Raw genomic sequence first — 18,603 nt, 5'->3', positions numbered from 1 at the left:
TCTCGAGGTTGAAGTCTTCGATGTTTGGGGAATTGACTTCATGGGGCCATTTGTCTCATCTTGTAACAATCAGTATATCTTGTTGGCGGTTGATTACGTGTCGAAATGGGTTGAAGTTAAGGTGTTGTCAAAGAACGATGCGAAAGTGGTGCTTAATTTTCTTCATAAGCAGATATTCACAAGGTTTGGAACTCCAAGAGTCATAACCAGTGATGAGGGGTCGCATTTTTGTAATCACAAGTTCACTGCTATGATGAAAAGGTATTATGTGAATCATCGCATTGCTACAGCTTATCATCCTCATACGAATGGTCAAGCTGGGGTATATAACAGAGAGATCAATCGCATTTTGGAAAAACTTGTATGTCCATCAAGGAAATATTGGTCTTTGAAGCTTGATGAAGTTGTTTGGGCTTATAGAATAGCTTACAAAACTCCTTTGGGAATGTCGTCGTTCCAGTTGGTTTATGGTAAAGGGTGTCATTTACTTGTGGTTCTCGAGCATAAAGCATACTGGGCTTTGAAGAAGTTGAATCTGGATTTGGATGCGGCTGGAAAGAAGAGGATGCTTCAATTGAATGAACTCGACGAGTTTCGACTTCAAGCTTATGAGATTAACAAAATGTACAAGGAGAAAGTCAAGAGGTGGCACGATCGAGGTCTAGTGCTTAAATCATTTGTGTCGGGGAAATAATTTCTTTTGTTCAACTCTCGTCTCCGTCTTTTTCCTAGAAAGTAGAACTCAAAATGGTCAGGGCCGTTTATTGTCTAAACAATATTTTCACATGGAGCGGTGGAAATTTTTTAGAATGATCCGGCCCAAGCATTCAAGGTAAATGGTCAGAGGTTGAAGCATTACTATGGTGACACGGTAAACCGCGAGGTGGTTAGTGTCGTTATATTGTCCATTTGATCTCGAGATTCTACGTCGAGCTAGCGACGTAAAAGAAGCGCTTCTTGGGAGGCAACCCAATTTTGTTGTACATTCGTAGGTAGAAGATGCAAGAAAAAAGGATAAAAACACAAAAAAATCAGAAAAAGAAGAAAATTCAGGGCCAACTCCAGTGACCAAGTGCGGCCTCGCTGATCCAGCGTGCGGCCACGCTCGTGCCGATTTTCCAGAGAGTGAGCGCACCCGCGCCGTCCTAGCAGGTACCCGTGCCGGGTCCCTGTTCGAAAAAAAGTAAAACAGCAGTTTTAAGAGAAAATCAGGATTTCTAATCAAAAATCAATTCCAAACTGATTTTTACTCTTCCACATCCCATAATTCCCATTATTCTCACGATTCCCATAATCAATTCCAACTGCTATACCTTATCAAATTCTAATCCTTATCAATTACAGTATATGCGAAGAGGGGTTTTAGATATGAAGGAATTTATCTGATTCTGAAATGAAGTAACGCTGCAAGGGGTTTTGGGCTTGAGTAGGTAACCAAAATCGACCTAACCCCAAATTTGTATTATAAATTTTTATGAATTGACTTGTCAGGACATATGTTCAAATTGAATTCGCAGACGCACATGAATACATGCAAGATCTCATATTATTATGAGAAAAGTTATCTTTTGTAATAATTATCTGGACCCCTAGTATTTATAAGATTGGACTTTTTAATAATATTTTGGACCCCTACTATTTTGTAGTAGAGGGTTGTTTGGTTGAAATAATAATTGTTTGTTCTTTTTTATTATCTCATTTTGAAACAAATAATAATTTTTCCATAAATACATATTATTACGGTACAATTACAGTCAACAATTTCATATACGACATAATTTTTTTCGTATTTCGGTTTATCTTTTTCGTACACAAACACGTAATTGTAATTAAATAAATAAATTAAGAGGCTGTTTTGAATTTACCTTTATTACACGACATGAACAGATATAAATTGACATAAATACATATTTAAAGAAATATTTTAAAATTATTTAAATATATTTTATAAATGTATATTGTATTTATAATTTTTATAAAAAAATAGAAAAAAATTCAAATTCAAAAATTTGACAACACTTATAACTTATTGACTTAAACTCAATTAATAAAAGTACTACTAACAAAAAAAATATATTGAAAAAGAAAAATCATTATTTTGTGAAAATGTTAAAAACAAAAGAAGAAGCTATTGATTAATTTATAAATTAGATTTGAATGAGACCTTTGCTGATTTTCGCTTGCGACTCAACTGGAGGAACCTAAATATGGAAGCGAACGAGGGCCTGTCGTGCATTTGACAAACTCGCCACACATATTTCAAGTAAAATGTGTCACGTGCACATACGAGTAATGTAACTTATAGAATTTCCTTTTGGCTTCCCATCTGCTAGTAATAAAAAGATATGCGAAAACTCTTACCCATGTCTCCATATTTTTTTAAATTATTTGCTGGAGTTGTTCGATTACAACTTGAGGCGCTATTTCAATGGCTTGATCTGAAAGTCGACCGTCTCTACAAGTTTTAGTACCATATCTTCCAAAACCAAGTTGTATACCGTCTTGTTTGCAACCTCTACTATATCCTCGTTTACGATATATATGTATATGTATATATATGTATATAATATTTTGTTCATTTCGAATAGGGCGACCTTTTTTTAGTAAATGAAATCCATATACGGGGTCAGAGGATTTGGTCATCACGATGAAACCTCAATCCAAGATAAATTATTTAATCAATAAACAAATGTCAGCAGAAGATATTTAACATCTATGACCCCAAACTAATCCAAGATCTTTTAAGATTACAGTTCTAGAAACAAGAATTCCAAATTCAATAGATACATTTTTCACTTTCTTTTAAAATAATTCTCAATTCAATACCAAACCCACTAGTATAACTTTGAAAAGAAGTACACTAGTCCCAACTATAAAATAACATAATATATAATATAATATAATATAATATAATATAATATAATATAATATAATATAATATAATATAATATAATATAAACAACTTTACATAAGAGAACTTACACTAGTCCGCAAACCCTGAACCAACCACCTTCCAAAAGCTTCTTCATTGCTTCCTCGAATTACACGGCTAAATATATATAATATTTTGTTCGTTTCGAGTAGGGCGACCTTTTTTAAGAAAATGAAATCCATACTTTGACAAATGAGATTTTATAACAAGTACACACTTCTGCAGGAGCATAATCGATTTTATGGTTAAATACATTACGAGATATTTTTTCATAATTTTCATATTTAGTACTAACTATTTTTTGCACCCTTTAATCGACCTGAACAACATATACACATATAAGGATCCCCTCCACCCTTTTTCATTACTAATGGAATATCATTCATTATTTTACTAAAATTAGAACGCAGTGATTTTGTTTTATTTCAAGGTTAAAAACAAATATATTGAGTAACACGAGAAGTACTTTGTTGAACAGGTTTTATTTTTACGGACTCAATTAAGGTCCCTCGGGAACGGAATGCTGCCCTTTTTCTATGTTAGCCAAATAGTCTGGATGGGATGAGACTAAAAATTTAATCGAAATTATAATATTTAAACAATGTTTTAGTCAAAATTACATAAAATATGACACAAAATTACACGACATGCAGGTACATGTACACAAACGAATTCTTAACTAGTGATGGATTTAGTATTCATTTAAACTAAACACGAAAGTACAAGAAGACGTGAAAGAATATAAAATGAACAAATTATCAGGTTTAAGTAAAAATCATCGTTCAACAAAATAAAAAATGAATTGACACTAGTACTAAAACATAAAAACTCCATTCAAATAAAAATGATTTTGAACTAAAATTAAAAAATTAAAAATATTTCAATTTAAATGTTTCAATTTCGATAAAATATTCCACCTAAATTGATTAAAATCGAACATGTTAATAATATAAATAAATAAATATTATTCATATTTTATATAACTATTTGCTATTGCATTTTTAGGAACAGGAGATATATGATTCTTGTTCCAATTTTATCCGAAAAATAAGCGACTGCATTTTAGATAGGGTCATAGTGAGGGAGGGATGGAGGGAGGGAGGTTCTTGTTGTTTCCACTTTCTCTCAAAGTTATTCCTCACCAGTCCTCACACTAGAACTCCACCACAATACTTGGTACTTGGTTCTTGATTGACATAAGTTCAATCTATGTTCCGTGTTCTTTCATAACAGTAAAAGCAATCCTCCTTTCTTTTTATCTTTCAAAGCTTGTCTATTCACGGTTTTATCATCGTAAAATCAAAAATGAGTGTTTAACATGCTGAGGATTGCCATCAAAATTTGAGTAGAATCATAGTATTTCTTAACTTCTTTGGGCACAACCTATTGTAGAAACATTGCTAGTTTCTTGGCTAAGGTATATGATAATGTTATTGAATAGAATGCAAATGCAACTTGTTCTCTGAAAAATGGTACTGTCACTTTATTTGCATAGGTACACAAAGGAAGATTTAAGCTGATCAACGAGATGTGCACCAAGGAATTATCATCATAAATATTCAGTCTAATAGCGTGATTAGTAAAATAACGACATAAGATTCTTCTAAAAACAGCTCTGCTCCCATCTTCCCATCCAATCTTATAAGGATTCGATTCATTAAGAAGTGGATGTGGATTTTCACTCGTCCATAAAAACCAGATCCTAACTACTAAACTTATACATTTATAAATTATTAATATATATAAATAAAATTTAAATATAATCAATTAATAAAATTAATTTATATGTATTAATATTCTAATTTTTCAAGTTATTTTATTTTATTTTCAAAGTAACTATTATTTCATCATATTAAAATTTCTTCTACACACCACATTTTATCATATTATAATGAGTGAATCATGTGTGTCAGAAATTATTTTCATACATAATATTTTATTTATTCACAATTCACAACATTTTTTATTTTAATTTTTAAAAACGACTTATATAATTAATTCATATATTTCTTAAATTTCAATGTTTTACTTTTAATAATTTATTTTATAATTATTTTAAACTGAATTATTTTCACATATTTTCAAATTTTTATTTTCACAACATTTCTGACTTAAAATAGTTTTATGTGCTTAAGTTTTTTTATTATTGAACCATGTTAAATTAAAATTTTTCATCTCAAAAAATTTAAATGGATTCGGAGGTCCGATCCGATAATCGGAGATCCTAATGAATTTGGATATAAATTATGTTATTAAAAATCTGAAATTGATCTGATCTCAATCCAATCCAACAAATTTAAATAAATATGAATTTAATTAAATCCGATCCAAATTTGAACATCAGCACAAGGATAACTTACTCCCATTCACATTGTATATCTCCTAAAAGGCACTTACGCTTCAATTCAACAGAAATGGAATGAAATTTTATCATGTTTTACTAAAATTGCACCAAAATTTCCATCATATTTTAGCCAATATTATTGTATGGTAATAATTCTATCCCCAAAAACTTATGTATTCATGATTATATCTTCCTATAACGAGGTGTTAGCATAATTTTCGGCAATTGAACCTTCCTCCAACAAAAAATCCTTTTAGGCCATTTTATTAAATGAAAAATAGATTATTCCCATTATTTGATACATTGACGTCTTATGGATCGTAATATCTTAAAAATCTTATGCAAATCATGTTTTCCGGTAAGAAAAATATATTTAAAAGGAAATTACAATACCGAATTTTGACACGTAAGTCACAGCAAAAAAATTAGTCAAAACGGACACTGCTAAATAATTAGCTTATATGTAGATATTGTCGAATTATTTTTTCATGTGAATTTTAAGGAAATTTTCACTAGATTAAGTAAAATGAGAGTGGTGGTGACAACCGGCAGAATAACAAATTCGCTACAATAAGTATTTAATAATAAAATTTATTGGCTTAATTTGAATTAAAAATGTGCAATAGCATTAATATTACTAATATCCATACATTAAGAAATAAGATTTTTGTAACTCCCGAATCATTGATATTGTCACAGGTACAATATGTTTAATTTCCTTAAAACAGATAAGGAGGTTATAATTGTTGCCAGCTTTCAGTGTAAATGCCAAGCCTCTTATAAATAGCAAATGATTTTACACTATAAATCAGAGCTTCAACATGCATAAACATTGCTCCATTGGCTTTTCTTTTGGTTTCCGTTCTTGATAGCTTGTTTAGAGATGGAAAAAAAGCCCAGCATTGGTCACCAAAAGATCAAGATTGCGAAAATAGAGCGTAAGAATCACCTGTAAGTTACCTTCTCCAAACGTCGATCTGGCCTTTTTAAGAAGGCGAGTGAGCTCCGTATACTTTGTGGAGTTGGGATTGTCGTTGTATTCCAAGCGTTTTGGTATGAGGGAAAAGCTTAGTCCGAGATATGTTGGACCTTTTGAGGTTTTGGTATCGTAGAGAGTTGCGTTGTCGCCACAACTATCTCATGTGCATAATGTGTTTCATGTGTCTGTTTTGAGGGGCTATAAATATCATCCATTACACGTAGTTTAGTATCCATTGAATAAGATTAGAGAAGATCTTTCTTGTGAGGAAGAAGCTTGAGAGGAGCGAATTTTGAGGAAGAACGTCATTCCGTTTATGAAAATTTTGTGGAAAAATCATCCGGAGAGAGAGTCTACTTGGGAATTAGAAGAATCTATTTGTGAGAAATATCCGTATTTATTCGATTCAGGTACGAGTTTTTAGTTTTGCTTAATTCCGGGGACGGAATCGTATTTAAGGGGGGTATATATGTAATATACGAGAATTTAATAATAATAATAATAATAATAATAATAATAATAATAATAATAATAATAAGATTTGAATTAAAATTAAAATAAGTGATTTTAATTCATTTGTTAAATAGCATAGAAATAAAAGTAATAGTAATTAGTTGTTATAATTCTAATTCTAATAGGTAGAGGATACCTTGTGTAATAATATATATATATATATCAACACATGGGCATTCTTAATTTACGCAAGCAAAGGAAAAGAGAAGAAAAATCTTAGAAGAGCAGGCGGATAAAGATTTAGAGGAAAAAGAGTCATCGAGCCTTGTAGTAGTTTTTTTGTTTGTTTTCATTGAATAAGGTAACTCTTTATTGCCTGTTATTATAATTAGTCATATAGCTAAGCACTTTGCATGTGACCTTGTCAATTGTTGACAGAGCACACACAACACACAAATTTAGTAATAAAGTGTATGGCCATCCTTGTTTCTTTGTTGTTAAATCACGTCATTAGTGTCAAGTGCGAATTATATTATTTATTTATACATATGTTTAATCCACAAGATCTGCTGCTTTCATTCCAATTTTCATGTTACTTTAATTATTAAGTTAGATTATGCATATGTGAGCTTTTATTTAATTGAGGTTGATTAAGCTATGATAGTGTGGCAACTGGATGATTCAAGTTATTTAAATTATTTATATAAAATTAAAATTTTGTGAGGGTTTTTCACTACTTCAATATACTTATTTATTAGTTATAATTTAAATTGATTTTATGTATGCCACTTACGATTAAAACAATTTAATTGGTGTACATGTACTTAGTCCAATTATACTAGTGAGTCCAATTATACTAGTGTCATAATTTATAATTAATTATTTAATAAAGGTGAACAATGGTAGTTAATTTGGAATCTAACTATTTTAAGTATATGTATTATTAAATTAGTAAGCAGTGTGGTAGTTAGGTGCATTCGTTTAAACAAATTGTATAATTATAAATGTAATAATGACATGACATTTGGTCTCTTTAGTGTTAAATTCGAGGACATGTAATGTACTGATTCGGAGCCGAATAGTTGTGTATTGATAAAAAAATCATTTTTGAATAAATTAAGAAGCAACAAACATTAATTATAAATTTTAATTTTGTAATTAGATCACGGGTCGGGGATTTAGCACATCATTTGCAGATTTTGATATTACTTTAGTTGCGATATTCGAGGTACGGATTATGTCCCTTTTTTATTCACCGTTACACCTCTTGTCCATTATATTTATTTGATTCATTCTGTTCTACTTTCTGTTCATATCCGTTAATATTTGCTTTGACCGTTTTAATTTCCGAAAATTATTTTAAAATTTGATTTTGAAAATTTAGATATCTGTGTATGCGGTTTTCAAAAATTATTTATGACACTCACCTGCTTTGGAAATTTGTATCATTTTTCTCATGTGATTTTTAAATTTTGCGAGAATATTTTCATTTTGAACCCTTAGTGTGATTTAGGGTATACCGAGTTAACAGGAGTACTACAGCCATGTCATTGCGGTACCAGTGACATGACACTTCCGTGACACTGTGATTGGTTATGGCGTATCCTTCTGTTAGCTCTTGGGAGGAGCGTTTGGCCATTTTGATATTTGTTCAGGATACGTGGCTGCACCCAGAATTTGATTTGTGATTTAATTTATGGTGACGTTGTATATTTCGTACACGTTATCCATTCTGTTGTACATATTAGGTACCCTATGATGTGTGTATTTGTATCCGTTCTGATTTCGGTATGAAATATCATAACCCAAAATTATTGTTTTATTATAAGCTGTGAAATATTTATTTCTGATTTTCTATTTTATAAATTGTATTCCAAATCTGTACTGGACGTTTGGCTCATGCCGTATTTTTTTTCGGTAGGTGCATAGGGGAAATCTTGGACTGTGCTATGGAGAGCAACCCCATTTATTGATTAGAATTTTTGACTTTATCAATATCGGACTTAATTATTTATTTAGAGATTTCAACATTCATATTTTTGGTTTAGACAGTTTGTAGATTTAATATTATTTTTGGAGATTTTATACTGTTTATTTATTGTTTAGAAATATATTAGTGCTCTGTTTGCAGGTTTATGATAGGTAATACCTCCTTCTAATTTTTAAGAAGGGGTGTTACAAATTGGTAGTAATCAACTCCCGTTCTTCCAAAAACAGGTCTGCTCCCACCTTCCCATCTAGAGCTGCAAACGAACAGAACCGATCCGAATTCTGTCCGAGTCGAGCCGAGCATAATTTTTTTTTAATGAACCGAGCCGAGCTGAGTTTAAAAACCCAGCCGAAAAAAAATATTTACGATCGGCTCGTTTATAAAGGAGCCGAGCCGGACACGAGTTTGCTCACGAATAACCGAGCCGAGCCGAACTCGAGCCGAGTCGAGTTGTTCACTAATAGTTCGCATATATTTTTTAATCGACCAAGCTTAAGGTATAATTTATAATTTTATAAGTTTTATGGAGATCAAATACTAATTTCATCTTACAATTATATACTCACACTTACACTCTACACTTATCAATTTTTTTCACTAGTCGAGTTTTAAGAACAAAATCATTTTTATTTTAAATTAATGAGACATTCATAACATTAGAAATTATACAATACTTTTAAATTGTCGATGTCGATTGTCAAAGATTTAGTAATTTTTTATATTTCAGTTAAATTGTTTTAGATTAGAAACGAGATATAAAATAAAATAAAGGAAGTAAGCCCATTTAAGTGGTTGAGAAATAAAATTATTAAAAATTATCTTATGTTTTTCTTAAAAATATTATAATTTATTTTAAGAACTCACTATTTTAATTTATTTGAAATTGTAATTTTGGTCGATTTTATCATAGACACCTCTAATAAAAGTGTGAGGTGATATTTAGTGTTAAGTTTAATTAAAAATTGTTTGTTAAAGTAATCAAGCTCTAGTGCTATGTCTGAAATTAATTAAATTATTTATTGTTAAAATATATATTAAATTTTTATTAAATTAATTATTATACTTTAAAATTAGTATTAAATTTTAATTAAAAAAATTTAAAATCTTTATAAAAGTGATTAGTAAATATTTATTACTCCCTCAGTTCCTTCCAATTGTTTACATTTCTGGGGAAGTGTCCGGCACGCATTTTAAGGTGCATAAAAAGTATAGTTATGTAACTTATTTTTACAATTTTTTTTTTGAATAAAAGTTGAATGTTTTAATTTTTATTCAGAAAAATAAAATTGTAAAAAAAATTACAGAACTATACTTTATATGCACCTTAAAATGCGTGTCGGACACTCTCTAAAAAATATAAACGATTGAAAGGCACGGAGGGAGTATATATTATATTTAAAAAATTTATCTGAGCCGAGTTACCGAGTTCGAGCCGAGTCCGAGCTAAACGAGCCGAGTCCGAGCCGAATATTAAAAAACTCGGCTCGGCTCGTTTAATTATCTGAGCTTATTTTTTTGTTCGCGATCGGCTCGTTTAAGAAAACGAGTCTAGCCAAGTTCACTTAAGCGAACCGATCCCGATTTTTGTTCACGAACGGCTCTGTTCATTTGCAGCTCTATTCCCCTCCAATCTTACAAGGATTCGATTCATTAAGAAGTGGATATGGATTTTCACTCGTCGATAAAAACCACATCCGAACTACTAAACTTATACATTTATAAATTATTTATATATATAAATAAAATTTAACTATAATCAATTAATAAAATTAATTTATACGTATTGGTATTCTAATTTTATAAGTTATTTTATTGTATTTTCACATTAACTATTATTTCATCACATTAAAATTTCTTGTACACACCACATGTTATCATATTCAAATGAGTGAATCATGTATGTCACAAATTATTTTTATACATAATATTTTAGTTATTCACAATTCACAACATTTTTTTTATTTTAATTTTTAAAATTGACATATGTAATTAATTCATATATTTCTGAAATTACAATGTTTTACTTTTATGTATTTATTTTATAATTATTTTAAACTGAACTATTTTCACATATTTTCAAAAAGAAATTATTTTCACAACACCTCTAACTTAAAATAGTTTCTTGTGCTTTAGTTTTTTTTATTATTTAACCATGTTAAATTAAAATTATTCATCTCAAAAAATTTAAATGGATCCAGTGGTCCGATCCGATAATCGAAGATCCTAATGAATTTGTTTATGAATTACGCTATTAAAAATCTGAAATTGATCCGATCTCAATCCAATCCAATAAATTTAAATGAATATGAATATGAATTTAATCAAATCCAATCCACATTTGAACACCAGCACAAGGATAACTTAGTCTGGTTTGCATTGTATATCTCCTAAAAAGGCACTTAAGCTTCAATTCGACGGAAATGGAATGAAATTTTATCATGTTTTACTAAAATTGCAGCAAAATTTTCATCCTATTTTAGCCAATATTATTGTATGGTAATAATTCTATTTTAAATGAAAAATAGATTATGCCCATTATTTGATACGTTGACGTCTTACGGATCGTAATATCTTAAAAATTTTATGCAAATCATGCTTTCCGGTAAGAAAAATATATTTAAAAGGAAATTACAATAGCGAATTTTGACACCTAATTCACAGAAAAAAATTTAGTCAAAACGGACACTGCTAAATAACTTATACTTAGATATTGTCAAATTATTTTTTCATGTGAATTTTAAGGTATTTTTCACTAGATTAAGTAAAATGAGAATGGTGGCTACAACCAGCAGAATAACAAATTCGCTACAATAAGTATTTAATAACAAAATTTATTGGCTTAATTTGATTTAAAAATGTGCAATAACATGAATATTAGTAATATCCATACATTAAGTTTTGTAACTCCCCAATCATTGATATTGTCACAGGAACAATATGTTTGATTCCCTTAACACAGATTAGGAGATTATAATTTTTGCCAGCTTTCAGTGTTAATGCCAAGCCTCTTATAAATACCAAATGATTTTACTCTACAAATCAGAGCTTCAACATACATAAACATTGCTCCATTTGCTTTTCTTTTGGTTTCTGTTCTTGATAGCTTGTTTAGAGATGGCCAAAAAGTTCAGCATTGGCCGCCAAAAGATCAAGATTGCGAAAATAGAGGGTAAGAATTACCTGCAAGTTACCTTCTCAAACGTTGATCAGGCCTTTTTAAGAAGGCAAGTGAGCTCTGTACACTTTGTGGAGTTGAGATTGCCATTATAGTCTTTTCTCCAGCTGGAAAAGTGTTCTCCTTTGGACATCCAAATGTTGAAGGTATAATTGATAGGTTTTTTAGTCGCAATCCTCCACCTTCAAACTCAAGCACTCTCCATCTCCTTGAAGCTCATCGTAGTATGACTGTTTGCGAGCTGAACTTCCATCTCACACAAATTTTCAATGAACTAGAGGGTGAGAGGAAGAAAGGAGAGGCACTTGATGACATGAGGCAAGCTAGCCAGAGCCAGTTTTGGTGGGAATCTCCGGTCGAAAAGATGGGATTTGATGAGCTTCAACAATTGAAGGACTGCATGGAAGCGTTGAAGAAAAATGTGAACAATCAAGCTAATAGCATCTTGATTGAGAATGCAAATTCTAATTTGCCACCTTTTGGTTTTAATGGACACAGGGCCTTTAATCAGTTTGAAGCTAAGCCTAATCAGATTGATCCTGCTTCTCATGTCCCTGGTTACGGATATGGTAATGGTTATTTTGGACTGAGCAACTTTGCTGCGTAATCTGAGCTTGTTTCTTGCTAGACAGTTCTGAGTCTCCATTTTGATTGATGCTGTGTGGCTTTGCCGGAAAAGAAAGTTCATTTTTCTATCTATTGGTTAAAGTTGTAACTTAAATTTGACAAACAGTTTGATCTGAAGTTTATTCTGAGGTTGTAATGGATATTGTTTTTTGAAAATGGTCAGCTGCATATGTCTAAATATTCTTTAAGCTTAAAATGTCAATTACTATTGAAAAGTTATCAAAAAAGAGAGCCCTGTGGGCATCATTCGTTTCAAATAGCCATCATCAACTAACATAAGCACTGAGAGTTGGATGAACGCGTAACTTATAATCTTGTTTTTCATATCAAAACAAGTTATATTGGGAAAAAAAATTACCAACTTTTTTTTGAAATATTAATAAAAAAGAAGAAGCAATTGATTAATCTATAAATTAGATTTGAAAGATGAACTTTGACTTGCGACTCAAGGAACTGGATCTCGAAGCGAACGGGGTTTTGTGGTGCATTTGACAAACTCAGATTACAAATTTAAATAGGATATTAACATCTACCAGCCCCCACTATATCTACCTTTACTATATATATTATATTTTGTTCGTTTCGGATATAGCATGACTTTTTTTGTAGTGTATAAAATTCACACATTAACACTCGAGATCTTGTAATGAGTAGATACTTCCACAAAAGTATAATCGATTTTCTCATTAAATACAGTACGCGATATTTTTCTATACTTTTCGCATTCAATTCTAGCTATTTTCGCACCCTTTAATCGATCTAATCAACATATATACATATAACTCTCCCACCCCTTTTCATTACTAATGGATTATCCTTACTATTTTATTTTACTAAAAATGCAATGATCTTATTTTGTTTCTCGGTTTAAAACATATGTCTTTAGTTACATGAGAAGTATTTTTCTAAACATATTTTATCTTTACTGACTCAATTAAGATCCCTCGGGAATAAAATCTTACCCTTTTTCTATGTTAGCCAAACAGCCAGCCAGATGGAACGAGATTAAAATTTTTAATATTAAAAAAAATGTTTCATTTAAAATTACACAAAATATGACACGAAATTATGATATGAATGTACATAACATGAAACGAATTTTTAACTAGCCATGTTTTGGTTTACTATTCATTTAAATTAAACATAAAAGTTTCCTGATTTGAAAGTATATAAAACAAACGAATTGTCGGGTTTAACTAAGTATATACGAATTGGGGGGTTTAAGGTAAAAAGGTCTGAGCTTTAGTGGCTCTGAGGTATAGAGCATGGGTGTGTATGTACAGTATATGCGAAGAGGGGATTTTGGATATGAAGGAATTTATCTGATTCTGAAATGCAGTAACCGCTGCAAGGGGTTTTGGGCTTGAGTAGGTAACCAAAATCGACCTAACCCAAATTTGTATTATAAATTTTTATGAATTGACTTGTCAGGACATATGTTCAAATTGAATTCGCAGACGCACATGAATGCATGCAAGATCTCATATTATTACGAGAAAAGTTATCTTTTGTTATAATTATTTGGACCCCTAGTATTTATAAGATTGGATTTTTTAATAATATTTTGGACCCCTAATATTTTGTAGTAGAGGGTTGTTTGGTTGAAATAATAATTGTTTGTTCTTTTTTATTGTCTCATTTTGAAACAAATAATAATGTTGCCATAAATACATATTATTACGGTACAATTACAGTCAACAATTTCATATACGACACAATTTTTTTTCGTATTTCGGTTTATCTTTTTCGTACACAAACACGTAATTGTAATTAAATAAATAAATTAAGAGGCGGTTTTGAATTTACCTTTGTTACACCACATGAACAAATATAAATTGACATAAATACATATTTAAAGAAATATTTTAAAATTATTTAAATATATTTTATAAATGTATATTGTATTTATAATTATTATAAAAACAAAATAGAAAAAATTTCAAATTCAAAAAATTGACAACACTTATAACTTATTGACTTAAACTCAATTAATAAAAGTACTCCTAACAAAAAAATTATATTGTAAAAGAAAAATCATTATTTTGTGAAAATGTTAAAAACAAAATAAGAAGCAATTGATTAATTTATAAAGTAGATTTGAATGAGACCTTTGACGATTTTCGCTTGCGACTCAACTGGAGGAACCTAAATATGGAAGCGAACGAGGGCTTGTTGTGCATTTGACAAACTCACCACACATATTTCAAGTAAAATGTGTCACATGCATATACAAGTAACGTAACTCATAGAATTTCCTTTTCGCTTCCCATTCTGCTAGTAATAAAAAGATATGCGATAACTCTTACCCATGTCTCCATATTTTTTTAAATTATTTGCTGGAGTTGTTCGATTATAACTTGAGGCGCTACTTCAATGGCTCGATCTGAAAGACGACCGTCTCTACAAGTTTTAGTACCATATCTTCCAAAACCAAGTTGTATACCGTCTTGTTTGCAACCTCTACTATATCCTCGTTTACGATATATATGTATATGTATATATATATAATATTTTGTTCATTTCGAATAGGGCGACCTTTTTTTAGTACATGAAATCCATATATGGGGTCAGAGGATTTGGTCATCACGATGAAACCTCAATCCAAGATAAATTGTTTAATCAATAAACAAATGTGTGCAAAAGATATTTAACATCTATGACCCCAAACTAATCCAAGATCTTTTAAGATTACAGTTCTAGAAACAAGAATTCCAAATTCAATAAATACATTTTTCACTTTCTTTTAAAATAATTCTCAATTCAATACCAAACCCACTAGTATAACTTCGAAAAGAAGTACACTAGTCCCAACTATAAAATAACATAATATATAATATAATATAATATAATATAATATAATATAATATAATATAAACAACTTTACATAACAGAACTTACACTAGTCCGCAAACCCTGGACCAACCACCTTCCAAAAGCTTCTTCATTGCTTCCTCGAATTACACGGCTAAATATATATAATATTTTGTTCGTTTCGAGTAGGGCGACCTTTTTTAAGAAAATGAAATCCATACTTTGACAAATGAGATTTTGTAACAAGTAGACACTTCTGCAGGAGCATAATCGATTTTATGGTTAAATACATTACGAGATATTTTTTCATACTTTTCATATTTAGTTCTAACTATTTTTTGCACCCTTTAATCGACCTGAACAACATTAACACATATAAGGATCCCCTCCACCCTTTTTCATTACTAATGGAATATCATTCATTATTTTACTAAAATTGGAACGCATTGATTTTGTTTTATTTCAAGGTTAAAAACAAATATATTGAGTAACAGGGGAAGTACTTTGTTGAACAGGTTTTATTTTTACGGACTCAATTAAGGTCCCTCGGGAACGGAATGCTGCCATTTTTCTATGTTAGCCAAATTGTCTGGATGGGATGAGACTAAAAATTTAATCGAAATTATAATATTTAAATAATGTTTTGGTCAAAATTATATAAAATATGACACAAAATTACACGACATGCAGGTACATGTACACGAACGAATTCTTAAGTAGTCATGGATTTAGTATTCATTTAAACTAAACACGAAAGTACAAGAAGACGTGAAAGAATATAAAATGAACAAATTATCAGGTTTAAGTACAAATCATCGTTCAACAAAATAAAAAATGAATTGACACTAGAACTAAAATATGAAAACTCCATTCAAATAAAAATGATTTTGAAGTGAAATTAAAAAATTAAAAATAGTTCAATTTAAATGTTTCAATTTCGATAAAATATTCTAACTAAATTGATTAAAACCGGACCTGTTAGTAATATAAATAAATAAATATTATTCATATTTTATATAACTATTTGCTATTGCATTTTTAGGAATAGGAGATATATGATTCTTGTTCCAATTTTATCCGAAAAATAAGCCGAATGCATTTTAGATAGGGTCGTAGAGAGGGAGGGAGGGAGGGAGGTTCTTGTTATTTCCACTTTTTCTCAAAGTTATTCCGCACCAGTCCTCACACTAGCACTCTCGCATAATACTTGGTGTTTGGTACTTGATTGACAAAAATTCAATCTATGTTCCACGTTCTTTCATAATAGCAAAAGCAATCCTCCTTTCTTTTTATCTTTCAAAGCTTGTCTATGCACGGTTTTATCATCGTAAAATCGAAAATGAGTTTTTAACATGCGGAGGATTGCCATCAAAATTTGAGTAGAATCATAGTATTTCTTAACTTCTTTGGGCACAACTTGTTGTAGAAACATTGCTAGTTTCTTGGCAAAGGTATATGATAATGTTATTGAATATAATACAAATGCAAATTGTTCTCTGAAAAACGATACTGTCACTTTATTTGCATAGGTACATATAGGAAGATTAAAGCTGATCAATGAGATGTGCACCAAGGAATTATCATCATAAATATTTAGTTTAATAGCGTGATTAGTAAATTAACGACATAAGATCAGTTAAACTTGTAGTATTCAACTCCCCTTCTTCCAAAAACATCTCTGCTCCCGTCTTCCCATCCAATCTTATAAGGATTCGATTCATTAAGAAGTGGATGTGGATTTTCACTGGTCCATAAAAACCAGATCCTAACTACTAAACTTATACATTTATAAATTATTAATATATATAAATAAAATTTAACTATAATCAATTAAACTTATAAGGATTCGATTCATTAAGAAGTGAATGTGAAAGTGTTCATGGACGACTTCTCAGTCTTTGGCGATTCATTTGATGAGTGCTTGCAAAATCTTGGACACGTTCTCAAGAGGTGTGTTGAGACCAATCTTGTTCTCAATTGGGAGAAATGTCACTTTATGGTGCGATAGGGCATTATTCTTAGGCACAAGGTTTCCAGTAAGGGTCTTGAGGTGGATAAGGCCAACGTGGGGGTCATTGAGAATCTTCCTCCACCTATTTCTGTTAATGGAATTCGTAGTTTTCTTGGTCATGCGAGGTTCGACAAGGGTTTCATCAAAGGCTTATCTAAGATTTCGAAGCCATTGTGCAGGTTTTTAGAGAAAGACGTCCCTTTCAGGTTTGATGACGAGTGCCTCGTAGCTTTCGAGACATTGAAGAAGAGTTTAATCACGGCACCAGTCATAACTGCACTTGATTGGAATAAACCTTTTGAGATGATGTGCGATGCAAGTGACTATGCAGTTGAAGCAGTTCTTGGACAGAGGAAGAACAACATATTTCATGAGGTCTACTATGCTAGTAAGACCCTAAATGGTGCCCAACTGAATTATACTACTACGGAGAAAGAGCTTTTGGCTATTGTCTATGGTTTTGAGAAATTTCGATCTTATTTACTTAGGACTAAGATGACAGTTTTCACTGATCACGCTGTAATTCGATATCTCGTCTCAAAGAAGGACTTGAAGCCTAGATTGATTAGATGGGTTCTTTTGCTTCAAGAACTTGAACTAGAGATCAAGGACAGAGAAGGAACTGAAAATCAAGTCGCTGATCATATCTCGCGTTTAGAAAATCCTAATGCTACTTCATTGGAGAAGACATTGATAAATGAGTCTTTTCCCGACGAGCAGCTGTTTGGAGTGCAAGAAGAAGAACCGTGGTTTGCAGACATTGTGAACTACCTTGTGAGTAATATCATGCCTCCTGACTTATCTTACGCTCAAAGGAAGAAGTTTCTACATGAAGTAAAGTGGTATGTGTGGGATGAGCCATTTATTTTTTGACAAAGAGCTGACCAAACCATCAGGAGATGTATTCCGTACATCGAAACGGGGGGATCTTGCGAGATTACCACTTAACAGCTTATGGAGGACATTATGGAGGAGAAAAGGCAGCAGCTCGTGTTCTTCAAGCAGGTTTCCTTTGGCCGACATTATTTAAAGATGCTCATCAGTTCGTTTTGAAATGTGATCGATGTCAACGGGTGGGTAATATGTCTAAAAGGGATGAGATGCCTCTTAATGTGCTTCTCGAGGTTGAAGTCTTCGATGTTTGGGGAATTGACTTCATGGGGCTATTTGTCTCATCTTGTAACAATCAGTATATCTTGTTGGCGGTTGATTACGTGTCGAAATGGGTTGAAGTTAAGGTGTTATCAAAGAACGATGCGAAAGTGGTGCTTAATTTTCTTC

At 31.1% G+C, this 18,603-nt stretch overlaps 1 protein-coding gene across 1 annotated transcript; it reads left to right on the top strand.

Annotated features, from left to right (window-relative positions):
- Positions 1-11,812: 11,812 nt before the first annotated feature.
- On the top strand, positions 11,813-12,480 carry LOC141699934 (agamous-like MADS-box protein AGL62). The gene is made up of 2 exons (XM_074503731.1): positions 11,813-11,867; positions 11,909-12,480. Exons 1-2 carry the CDS (start codon positions 11,813-11,815, stop codon positions 12,478-12,480), a joined length of 627 nt encoding a protein of 208 aa, XP_074359832.1.
- Positions 12,481-18,603: the final 6,123 nt, after the last annotated feature.

The sequence above is a fragment of the Apium graveolens genome, unplaced genomic scaffold (genome assembly GCF_009905375.1).
Source record: "Apium graveolens cultivar Ventura unplaced genomic scaffold, ASM990537v1 ctg1516, whole genome shotgun sequence".
Taxonomy (NCBI): domain Eukaryota; kingdom Viridiplantae; phylum Streptophyta; class Magnoliopsida; order Apiales; family Apiaceae; genus Apium; species Apium graveolens.
Note: the sequence above shows the minus strand (reverse complement) of the source record. Positions and strands in the feature narration are given on the sequence as shown.

Excerpts from the sequence above, each read along its gene's own strand:
- LOC141699934 (XM_074503731.1), top strand. The coding sequence starts at position 11,813 with ATGGCCAAAAAGTTCAGCATTGGCCGCCAAAAGATCAAGATTGCGAAA. Across the intron at positions 11,868-11,908 it reads CAAGATTGCGAAAATAGAGG|GCCTTTTTAAGAAGGCAAGT; the intron begins GTAAGAATTACC and ends AACGTTGATCAG.